Here is a 12,331-nt window from a genome sequence, read left to right on the forward strand (position 1 = left end):
CATAAGTTTACAAAGTTTCGTTCAGGCTCGTGGCCCGCAAGAAAGTCAACAGCGCTTTCGTGGCACGTAGCGCACAGGTGCTGCTTTGCCATGGGCCCAGAACATGTCGCAACTCCTTGCACGAACCCCCTTGAAGATGCAAGGCCGCCTTCAGAAACTGTCTCTCAGATGCGTATCGCTCGCATTCACAAAGAACATGATGCAGATCTTCTTGGAGGAGGAGGAGGAAGGAAATTAATGAAAGGCAGGGAGGTTAACCAGACGCGCGTCCGGTTTGCTACCCTACACTGGGGGAAAGGGATGAAGGGATCTTGGACGTTACATTGGACGCACATTGGTGAGTCCGACAGCTTAATCTCGCTCCTGAAGTGTTTGGTGTATGCGACGTTTAGTCTGATGCGGTGCAAGCATGTTTCCTCTTGTCTGTTTAGGTCTCGCGGCATATCGAAGTTGCACGACGGTTCGATCTTGTAAAAACGTCCAACTGGTGACTAGCATCTGTCCAGAGGTATCACTGAACGCGCCAAGCCTGTGCCGATACGAGTTTCGGTGCATCTTTTCTCGAGAAAGGCATCTAGACGATTTCTCTCGAGGCATCATGTTCAGCTTTGGCAGCGTCATCAGCCTGGACGTTGCCTTGTATTCCACAGTGGGCAGGTATCCACTGCAGAGCAATGCGGTGATGGATGTCGCAGGCTCTGTTGCATAGATATTTCATGTCCATGACGAGTTGGTCCTGCGTGCGTGGAGACTGCAGAGACTGCATCCTACGGGATCTCGGTCATTGCCCCGATGTGATCGCAGGAGACTTTTCCAACATTGCTCATTCTGTTCGCGAAAGCATTACGGTGGCACTTATCCCTAGAAACATGCACCCCGATCATAACCGCAGTAGAAGAAAAGCGAGAGCTGCTACCATCCTTAAGCAAATATACAGTGATCAGCGACAGGTCAGCTTTGTGGACGCTGCCTCCTATAGAGGACTCCAAGCCTTCTCAATTGTAACCATCGATTCTAAACAACAAATTACCACTGCTGCCTCGGTCCGGGCCAGGAACTCGGAAATTGCGGAAGAAATGGCAATCGCACTAGCCTTGCTTGATGACACGCGAGACGCTATTTATAGCGACTCGAGGTCAGCAGTCAGAGCATTTGAAAAAAGCGTTATTTCTAAGCAGGCCCTCCGGCTCCTCGAGGGTAAGGAAATCACACACCACTTCATTTGTTGGTTCCCCGCACATCAGGGTCAGATAGAGGATGTTCCCCTCAACCTCAATGAGTCGTCTCATGGGGCTGCGCGCGACCTAACCTACCGCGCTACCCCCGGACAGCTTGGAGACGACTCCACTGAAAATAGGGGCATTCCTTCTACCTACGAGATAACAACATACTTTTACCTCGCTCGCAAAATTTACTGTCTTTCACATCCGCGGCTAAACAGAGCTCAGGCCCTCACACTTCGGCTTTTGCAAACGAACACATATCCTAACCCGTGTCTTTTACACACGATCTATCCCGATACTTATACCGACAGTTCTTGTCCCTCATGCGGAGAAATATCCACGTTAGAACACATGCTGTGGCGGTGTGCCCGGTCACACGCTACAGTCGATAACAAATCGGCCAGGTGGGATGCGGCCCTCCGTAGCCCCCTTCTGGCCGACCAACTCTGAGCTGTCCAGCAGGCCCACGATGTGGCCGAGAGGCTCCGGTCCCTACGTGGGAGCGGCCCGCTGAGTGTTGAGACACGCCCTGCAGGACCTCAATAAAGTTTACCATACCCTACGGAGTGTCGAGAGCCGATATTGCGCAATTCGCATTGCCAATGATACTGGACAGAAGTTTATTTGTAGTTGAGCTTTTTAATTATCCTCTCGAGCGTACACATTTGAATATTATTATTGAATTCTGACGCTAATGAAGATACGTTTGTATAAGAAAAATTGTAGTTCGGGTACCAAAGTTAAACCACTCATAGAATAACATTTCGCGTATCTCTAGTATTGATTCCATATTGAAACCATCATTATAGTCCAACTTTGGTGAATGTGTATGCGTGGTTATGTATGCGTGATTTAATGCAAATACAACGCTGTAAGAATAAACACTAAGATATAACTAACCTTCACTTGTTACGATTAGACAACAATTCTTGCCATCGATGCAACCTTATTTTTGGAGAATAAAAAATTACATGGGCTATTAAAGGCGGACCATATTTAACCAACCTGAAGAAAGCTGACGGAAAGAAAAGGAAACATTTAGATGAGGACTTAATTAGTAGGGAACAAGCAGGAATATCAGAAATTAACCTTGTAATGAATCACGTGAGAAGAAAGATGTCATATATTACTTTGCTTTAAGTAGAGGTGACGCGCGAAGAAGGACGATTGCGTTTTATTTTAGTATTATAAAAATGATTTTCTATTTGCGCTCCCGTGGAAAAAGAGAGTTCAAGCCTCCCCTGAAAAACGTGCTCGTGAAAGTAATCTGTTGCGGTATACTCTTCCATCAACTTTTTCCGTGTTTTGGTGTTCTAAACTCTTTTGAACAAATTTTACATTTGCTGAGCGCGCTATTCGCAAAGTGCGTCACATTGTGAGTGAAGGCGTTCATTGAAAAGTTCAAAGATGGCGGATTGCAACAACTCCGGGATCGAAAGCGTTGCAGCCTTCCTGCTCTTCGCCTGGTTTTGCACTGCCTCCGTGTTCGGCCCACCTTTGACCAAGCGATGTGGTCATATGATGACCTCATCGTGTGACGTCACGTCATGTGACGTCATCACGGGATGATGGTTTTTTTTGCATCGCTCGGGTGACGCCACCGACGACGACGGTCAATTTTCGTATTTGATGAGGCATCTAAGGCCTCCGCCTTAAGAACTGATAGCGAGAAGCTCTATCGCTTTTCACGAACGACAGCGATTGTGTTTAGGAAAATGATTCACGATGTACGACGAACTAACACCGGTTTCACATGGTCACGTTTGATCGCGATTGGGCCTGATCTGGAACGTGATTGGCTTCTTTACGCAGGCTCCGGAAGGGGGCCAATCATTGTAGAGAAATCTGATGCCGATCGTGCTTAATCGTGATCAGCAGCGCACCGTGTGACACTGGTATAAGGCACTCAGACGAGTTGCAAAACCTTCCAAGGTAGCTTTCCCGCACAGCGAGAATTTCTGCACAATGGCGGCGCGTTCCGTCCTTGGTACAATTTTTACGTGCAGTGTAGCGTTTCATGTGCTTTGGCCAACGCGGAGGGCCGGGGTTGGCCACTGCCGGGCTCGAAGGGAGATGCGGCGTCGCGTCTGCCACACGCAATTATAAAAAGCCTTCGTGCTTGCTCTGGCTAGCTGCCATATTCAAACTCATATCTAATCAGCGTTATAGGAACAAGAAATACATAAATTTCAATCGTAAATATCAGGTGAGGAAGAGGATAGACTCTCCTGCCAAGCTGGTAATGTTTAGTGATTTCATTAAATGTTCTGCTGAGTTCCTTCCTGCCCTCCGGAGCCTCCAGACCGTCGCGGCGCGCTCAGCAGAGTTCAGTTAGCTACTCTGACAATTTTGCAGACGGGGTATTTCCCGCCACGGGGCTTCCTCAGTAAGATATACTCGGACATTGACCCTGGTTGCCCCGACTGCAGAGTGTGGGGTCTGAGAATATCGCCGCCGCTCTCGGAACACACGGAGACAGTTCACGCGGTCGTGCAACAAACGTGGATGTTTATTAAACACTTCTTTACATATGGCGAGCTCGCCGGCCGAATCCTATATAAACTAGTAACACGTTATACCTTCTACGCTGACAATGAATACTGGGAAAACATACCACGTGCTCAAGAGAGCATAAGATATACACCCTCACATAAGACATACAATACCATACACCACGAATGCGGCGGCGCCGATGCACGACTCACCACGAGGGCCCGAGGGAAGCGAGCCGCGGTATCGTCCTCCCCCGGACCCACCGCGGCAGACGTCCATCCACGCACGCCGCCACACACCAAGAGAGACTTGTTGCTGTTTTCTATGCGCCGGCCTAAATTCTCCGCGGCGGCGCTGCCGGCGAATGCGGCCGGTGAACTCGAGTTATAGCCAGCGCATTCCTGAGCTTGGCCGATCGTCTCTTTATGCGCCAAGCACGGGCGTTGCAAACACAGCGGCCGCGCCTAAGTTACGGCAGTCGCCTTTACAGGGGGTGATAGCACCCCCACATCCCCCCAACCTTAAATCAACACATATACCGGTAAAAAAAACTTAAACCAAACTGCTACACAAGCTCTACGAAAGAAGACAACACATGTGGCGTAAATGTCCCTAACGAATGTCCGTGCACCGCGACACAGCCACTGGTCGACACCGCTGCACTGGCTCGACGACTTGACGTCAGCCTCGGAACCGCAAAGCCAACATGGCCGTCGGCGCGAGAGAGCGTCGCTCGCACCGACACGTCTTCTGGTTGCGGGCAGCACACACGAGGGCGCCGATTTGAGGGCAGCTACGCAGGTCACGAACATGTCCATTGCCCAAGATGTCTCGACCGCATTCCTGGTCAGCGGTGAAGACTATGTGCAGATGATAGCCAGCCGCGGGTTACAACCAGTGTTGTATACGTTACCGAAAAAAAAGTAACTAAATACGTTACTCGTTACACTAATGAAAAAGGAACGCGTTACCGCCCTACGTTACCCATAAAAAAAGGTAACGCGTTACCGTTACCGTTACCGAAAAAAAGTAACGGACGTTACTTCTGCCGTTACTCCATAGTCAGAAATCTTAATCAGTACATCTTCGCAGCAGGAACGTACAATGGCAACTTTATAAAGCTCGTGTTTATATTTCACATAAATGTTCTAGCCGAAACAACAATCTTACTCGAAGTACTGATTTAATTTTAACCAGAATAATTTGCACAAATGCGCTGTACCTTGGCAGTACTGCCTAAGGTTGCCTGTATAGTTATGTGACGGCTTCTGACTCTGCAGCCCATGGGGAAGACATTTTTTCGCAGTGCGACAACAAAATAAAAGTGATCGATTTCATCGTCAACGTTCTCCAAAAAGAAAACATCAGTGAGCAAATCTGCAGTAATTACGACGGCGCGCTTTTACTTACAAAATAAATGCGCAAATTTCTTAGCAGTAAAGAAATGCTTAAATGGCATAAATCTAGGGAGAAGTATTTGCGCGTATGGACATTCTTTTTTTTTTCAATTTATGTTGTATTATTACTACGAATATGGCGCTTGTGTATGTGAAGGTGTTCAGCGTTAGCCTCGCTCGCACGAATTCAATGACCAGAAACGTAGTCGCAGTTGCAGACAGCAAGAAGTAAAACTAATTTTGAATACTGAAGTTATGAACTGTGCTAGAGTATTGCAGGGACAACTTCCTAATGTAACTACTGAGTGCTGAATGTAAGCAACAGCTGCATTTCAATAAAGCTGTCACCGGACAGCTTGACTCGCTTCTTAGCGAATACGTACGCATCTATGCTAAATAGGATCTCGACGGATGCGCTATATGGTACTCGTGTAATCACTGTCAGGAAGAGCTGGTGAACGCGCGGAAAGTTTTCCTTGAACCCGCTCAACGCATGGTCATGCGGCACCAACGGTACTGAGACAGTCTCTCATCTTCACACGGCGATGATGTCGAGAAGGCATTTCCGAAGAAGTCATCCTCCGTTGTGTTGGCGCTCACACCTAGCCTTGATGTCCATAAGCCGAGAAAATCTCGAGAGCTCACTTTTGACGGATACGAGGACTGCATTTCGCTTCACTTCATCGATAATCAACGACAACTTGAAACTCGATAGCCAGTCAACGATGACTCAAACTCGATAGCAAGGTAGCCGAAGCTATAGCAGGTCCGTTTAATAAATGTCGGCAGTTTGTTTCCCATTGCAATTTTCCCCGCGCAAAAAAGGACCCCGTGCGGGGTCGCTTTGTCAGCGATTGGTGGGCCGACAGCAGTCTGCCGCAGCGACAAAATAACTGTAGCAAAGTGCGAGTATGAATGACGAGAGGGGGACAAAAATAACATCGGGGCGAGCTCTGAGAAAGGCGCTTCTACAAGGCGAACTAATTTTGTCTAAAACTGCGAGGATAATTGGAATGAAAAGTAACGAGTAACGTGAGACCTCAGGTTACCGAAAAATAGTAACGAAAGTACGTTACCCGTTACAGTTCCGAAATAGTAACGAGTACGTTACTAAGTTACTGAAAAAAAGTAACGCGTTACCGGTAAAGCCGTTACTTGTAACGCGTTACCGCCAACACTGGTTACAACTCCCACTGCGTACACTCAAAACACTCTCGAAAGAACGGTGCAGTCCGGCTAGCAATGACATCGGCGGTGACTGAGACGACAAATGCAAGTGAACGGTTGCTTTTTAGATGCGAAGTATCTCTTGCTCGGGGGTATGTAACGCGGCGTAGTAGTCCGCACTCACATTACGCATGCGCGACTCTCCTCTTTCTCTCACTCCAACAGCTGCGCGTTACTCTCTCCACTTCTCTACCAGCACCTGCTTGCGCTTCTCCTACGTTCTCGTTTCTGCTCTCACGGCGCATACGCTACTCTCCTCCTATAGTCTCTAGTCTCCTCTCCTTCAAGTGGTAGAGCGCTGCGCGCGTTCAGTCCAGCGCTTGCCTCGATTGGCTCCTCTGAAATGCGGGCTCGACATGCCGAAATTCTCTCCTGTGCAGCGCCGCGATGAGGGCCAGCGCATGCGCGTCCCCTCCCCCTCTCTCTCCTCTCCTACGCTGCCTCTCTGTCGCGCGCCTGTCGACCGCGTTCCCCGCACGCCCTGTGAGAATTAACGGCCAGGCTAGGAGGGAAGACACGACGCGCGTTGTGTTCCTTTTCGCGTTCCACAACGCGAGGTCGGTAGCATGCCCAGCGAACGCCAGCGGAACGTGGTCGTGCAAGTGCTCCGGCTTCGCATCGCCTCATGGTCCCCTTTAGCGGGAGATGGCGTAATTTTTTTTTCTTAGTTTACTCGTGCCACGCAAGCTAAAATGAAGGAAGCGGAGTACAACACCTCAACGCCACGATCCAACGGGTTGTGTCCCACGTGCAACAGGCAGCTCCGCAGAGCCTTTGGCCTAACGAGTCGCTCGACAACAACCGGCATCCAAACAAGCACCCCGCACAGGCGTAGAAGAAGCAGCCGCGAGGAGACATCAGCTCTGTGAGGTGGCCCTACGCGCTCGCTGCACACAGCAGCTTATCGAGCGATCAGCGCCCACCGTCCCGGACGATGTCACGACGCCCCGGCGTCGAGCCGCAATACCAGCAGCAACGACACCCGTGGCCCCTGGCCACCCGGCTACACAATCCCCGACTCCCAGAGTCAAAGAGACAGAAGAAACTCTTTACAGAAAACTCGGACAACCTACGAGGCTTCCGTACTCACTCGCTTCGGGCTTGCCTACAATCTACGTGCTCTATGCCTCGCTCTCAAGAAAGCACGCCGCCGACGCTAGCGATGAAAATCCTAGCGTCGATGGAGGCGAAGTTTCGATGGAGGCGAAAGTGTTTGAGGCCCGTGTACTTAGATTTAGCTGTGTTATGGCACGACATAGCCAATCCTGTGGCACACGGCAATAATACTCAATGCGTAGTAGAATGAACTACGATCGCTTTAATGGCGACATAGAATCCGAAGAAGAAGAAAAACACGTGCGTCGTGGGTCGCTTCTCCGCTTCCTCTTTCTCTTCTTTTCTAGGTCCCAACATCTTCCGGGGCCTCAGTTTTGGTAGCGCCGATCTCCAGGTAGTATATCTTCTGCGCGGGTCTTTTCAAAACTTTTCCGCTACCCAGGCGTAACAAGCAAGCGCGAACAATTCCGTCATTGCCGAGGTAAACTTCTTCAACTTTTGCCAGAGGCCACATAAACTTCGCTTTGTTGGGTGTGTCCACAATAACGATGTCTCCAACTGCTAGGTTGCGGGAAGAAGGTTCAAGAGAACGATGTGCAGATGGTAGAGTGAGAATATACTCGTGCTTCCAACGTCTCCAAAAATGATCCAACAAACTTTGGCGGTGTTGTAATCGCCGTGAATATTCCTTCGCACCGCTGTGGTTCACTGAATCTTCTGTTGAATCACCATCCGGCAAAGTGGTAAATTGTTGGCCTATAAGAAAATGTGCTGGCGTAATCGCGGATGGCTCACCAGCTTCGAGGCAGGCGTAAGTAAGCGGTCGGGAATTAACCACAGCTTCGACCTCGGTAAGTAGCGTACCGAGTTCTTCAGCAAAAAGGCTGTTTCGTCCGAGGACTTTTCGTAGAGACGTCTTCACTGATCTAATCAGTCTTTCCCACCAACCGCCCCACCACGGCGCCGCATCTACGATGAATTTCCATTTAATCCGCTGTGTCGTGATGAACGACTGGAAGTCGGTCTCTTTGATTCGGTCCATTACCTCCCCGAGTTCCTTGGACGCTTTTTTGAATGATCGAGCGTTGTCTGAGTAAATGACGCTGGGCAATCCTCTCCTAGCAATAAATCTTCGGAATGCTAGCAGGAAGCCTTTCGCAGTCATGTCGCTCACCAACTCCAAGTGTATCGCCCGCGTTGATGCACAAGTAAAATTTACAATGTACATCTTTTGGTCGCATTGTCCGGCTTTTTTGGCAAAGACTGGTCCTGCGAAATCCACACCTGTAGTGTCGAATACCTTGGATCGTTCAATCCTGCAGGTCGGAAGTGGAGCTTGTGGCGGCGAGCTTGCCTTCGCTCTATAGCGAGCACATAACGCACAACGGTTTATCACCGTCTTCACTGTTCGGCGAGCTCGTATAACCCAGAAGCGCTCTCTCAGGTGGCTTAGCGTGGCGGTTATGCCTCCATGCATTGTGCGAACATGGGAATCTCGAACCTCAAGAAACGTGAAGTAATGACCGTCAGGCAGCACCAATGGGTGCTTTGTACCAGGGCTTTCATTGAGGTTTTGTAGCCTCCCACCAATTCGAAGCAGGTTTTCTTCATCTAGAAACGGTCGCAAGTCATTCACCTTTGAACTTTTAGGTAGAACCTGCTTCTTAAGAAGCGCAACCATTTCATCACCAAAGGCTTCACTTTGAACTTGGTGTATCCAGTAACGCTCAGCTGCCAATATTTCCTCTGTCTTCAGACCTCCGTACCTCGGGCAACTTTTATTAGCGTTGTGTATGAAGCGCCGTACCCACGCCGTGACTCTCAGCAGTTTGATGAGAGAACTGTGTCTTGTTACGTCAAAGATTGGCGCTCTCCGCTCATGCGATTTGTCACCTATTTGAAGGGCTATATGTGTCGAGTTGATTGCTTCCTGATCCTCTTCAGGAGCTAAAAGCTTCCTGAGTGGCCATTCAGAAGGGCTCAGCCGCAGCCAACTCGGTCCTTGCCACCAAACGTTCTTTTGTATCAAGGCGTCCAGCGATTCACCCCTTGTTAGCAAATCCGCAGGATTTTCGTCACCTGGGCAATGCTGCCAGCTGCAATCCCGTATTTGAGTCATTGCTTTAATTTCAGCGATGCGGTTTTTAACGAAGACTTCTTGCTTGCATGAATCTGCTCGAATCCAATTCAGGACAATTGTAGAGTCCGTCCACATAAAAGAAAGTGGTCTGTCAAAAAAAGGAGTATATGCTTCTTCTATATATTTTAGCAATCTGCTGCCTATTAGCGCTCCCATTAGCTCGAGGCGTGGTAAAGAGAGAGGCTTCAATGGGGCGATTCTTGATTTCGCAGCAACGAGACTTGTGCTGATGTCGCCGTTAGCTAGTTCAGCGCGAACATATGCGCACGCTCCATAAGCTTTCGTGCTTGAGTCCACAAAGACGTGTATTTGAATGTCACGAATATCAGCTGCCTCTGGCGTCAAACGTCGGGGAACATTGACCTTGGGAAGGTGAATCAAATCACTTCTCCAGCTCATCCACTGTCGTGCTATATCATCTGGCAGCTCTTCATCCCAGTCGACTTTACGGACCCACAGCTGCTGAAATAACATCTTTCCTCGTACCACGAAAGGAGCAACTAGTCCCAGTGGGTCATAAACTCTCGACACTGTTTGCAGAAGAAAGCGCTTTGTATCTTGAGCCTTCTCCAGAAATGACAAGATATTTTGAGAGCTGTAAGTAAGACTGTCGGTCTCCATGTTCCATGTCATTCCGAGGACTTTTGTTGTGGTTGGCGTTTGTCCGCTGCCGTTAGGTATAGCTGGCTCGTTTGAGTCGAATATGTCCTGCAGCTCTTGACAACTTGTTGTCCATTTTCTGAGTGGCATTCCAGCGTCATTCATTATTGCCTTTGTGGTGGCGTAAAGCTCTACAGCTGCTTGCAAGTTATTCGCCCCAATCAGCAAATCATCTACATAGAATGACTTTGCAAGTAGTTGGGCCACTCCGTGCTGCTCGTTGTCTACACCTGTTTTGAGGTGATGTTGAATGGTCGCTGTAAGCATGAAGGAACTTGACGTCGATCCGAAAGGTACTCTTGTCATTCGCCAGACCTGTATGTCGTCTTCCCTGAATGGTAACGTCGGCTTCTCAGCAAACCACAAGAACCTGAAGAGATCTCTGTCTTGTGGTCTAACACCAACCTGCAGAAACGCTTTTTCTATGTCTGCAGTCATTGGTACTTTGTACCAGCGAAATCGCATGAGGACTTGTAGCAGCTGAGGATTCAAGTTCGGCCCGGTTTGTAGGCAATCATTCAGCGATTTTTGGTCTCTTGCATGCGACGAGGCATCAAATACCACCCTCAGCTTCGTAGTGAGAGAGTCCTCACGGATAACTTCTCGGTGCGGCATGTAATATGTACGCTCCTCATTGGGTTTCCTTTTGGAGACTACTTCCGCGTGTCCCGAGTCAGCGTACTGTCGAATGGCATGGTCGTACCGTTCCAGCAGGCCTTTTTTGGTTGATAGTCGTCGTACAAGGCTCTGAAGGCGGTTACGTGCGACGAGGTAGTTGTCTTCAATTAATTCTATGTCAGGTTCTTTGCACGGCACTGCAACTTCGTACCGTCGATCCTTCTTGACAATATTCTCTAGGAACCTGGACAACGTGGTTGACGAAGTTAGCTGTTCTTCCTCTGGGGAGATGCCCATAACATCCAAAGTCCAAAAGGACTGCAGATCATCATTAATCTCCGATTGTGACCGTATATCTGTTCTTAATACACATACCATAACTCTGGATGTGCTTTGAACAAAGCTCCTTTTCTTCACAGGTCCTTGTAGTGTCCAACCCAATATAGTGTTAATAGCCACTAGTCCTTCAATTTCTTGGCTTCTGATGACTTCACCGGTTATGACCTTCCATATTTGGTCTGATCCAATAAGCAGACTTATTCCAGGCTCGGCTTGCGCCATAGGAATGGTAAGCTCGTCCGCTAATACCATCTTCAGTTCACGAAGGTTCTTGCCAAAGGAACAGTCAGTATTCGTCACTGCGACATCTTGACAGATCACTGGTATCGTGATAGCTTCGATGACCTGTTCTTTGTCTCCAAACTGACTTCTCACGTGCACTTCGACTATTTTACTTCGTCGTGGTTGGGAAGGTTCTTCAGACGCAAACGTGTTGATTGCCAGCTTCGTTTCTCCGATTACTTTCAGCTGCAAACGTGCAGCGAGTTCTTCCTTTATAAACGAACGCTGGCTGCCGCTGTCTAAGATTCCTCTTATGTAGCATGCCTTATCTTCTCTTCCCACCCAAGAACGAAAAGTTTGAAGATGTACACCTTCGTCAAGTTGGCAGCTCGTTACGGCAGTTGATCTTTCGTTCTGATCTGACTGCGTTTCGTTAACGCATGCTGTCGTTGTGTTCAATTTCCTAGTACTCTTTTCATTGGCGTTTGGGTTGCACATAGTTGTTGCGTGCCTTTTTTTACAAGAAAGGCACTGTATGCGTCTTCGGCAATCTCTGGCTAGGTGCCCCGGTATAGTGCATTTATAGCACCTCATGCTTCTGCCTAGTCTATCTTTCTTCTCTTCGAGCGTTAGAGAACTGTCGCATACCTCCGTTTCATGTCTCATGGATTTGCAGAAGAAGCACTCACCATATTTCGGCTTTCCCGTATGCGCGGTATGCAGCACAGATGCCGATGGAATATGCTTGCGGTTGTGAGTGCGTTCTGACGATTCTTGTGTCCCTGATCGCTCTCGGCTTTCGATTTCGATGCGGGTAAACTGTAGCAAGCTCTCGAGCTCCTGACACGATGACACTGTTTCTTCGTTTGTAGCAACCGATGTTCGGAGCATGACTTCACTTATACGGCGCTGGCGGTGAAAAGAAATGACGATATCTTGCGGCAGTGCTTTTAGTA

General features: G+C 48.9%; 1 protein-coding gene across 1 annotated transcript; it reads right to left on the bottom strand.

The window, feature by feature from the left end:
- Positions 1 to 1,595: 1,595 nt before the first annotated feature.
- LOC119394892 (uncharacterized) lies at positions 1,596 to 11,405 on the bottom strand. The gene is made up of 2 exons (XM_037662192.1): positions 9,900 to 11,405; positions 1,596 to 1,715 (listed from the first exon to the last, which is right to left on the bottom strand). Exons 1-2 carry the CDS (start codon positions 11,403 to 11,405, stop codon positions 1,596 to 1,598), a joined length of 1,626 nt encoding a protein of 541 aa, XP_037518120.1.
- Positions 11,406 to 12,331: the final 926 nt, after the last annotated feature.

The sequence above is a fragment of the Rhipicephalus sanguineus genome, chromosome 5 (genome assembly GCF_013339695.2).
Source record: "Rhipicephalus sanguineus isolate Rsan-2018 chromosome 5, BIME_Rsan_1.4, whole genome shotgun sequence".
In the NCBI taxonomy this organism is placed as follows: domain Eukaryota; kingdom Metazoa; phylum Arthropoda; class Arachnida; order Ixodida; family Ixodidae; genus Rhipicephalus; species Rhipicephalus sanguineus.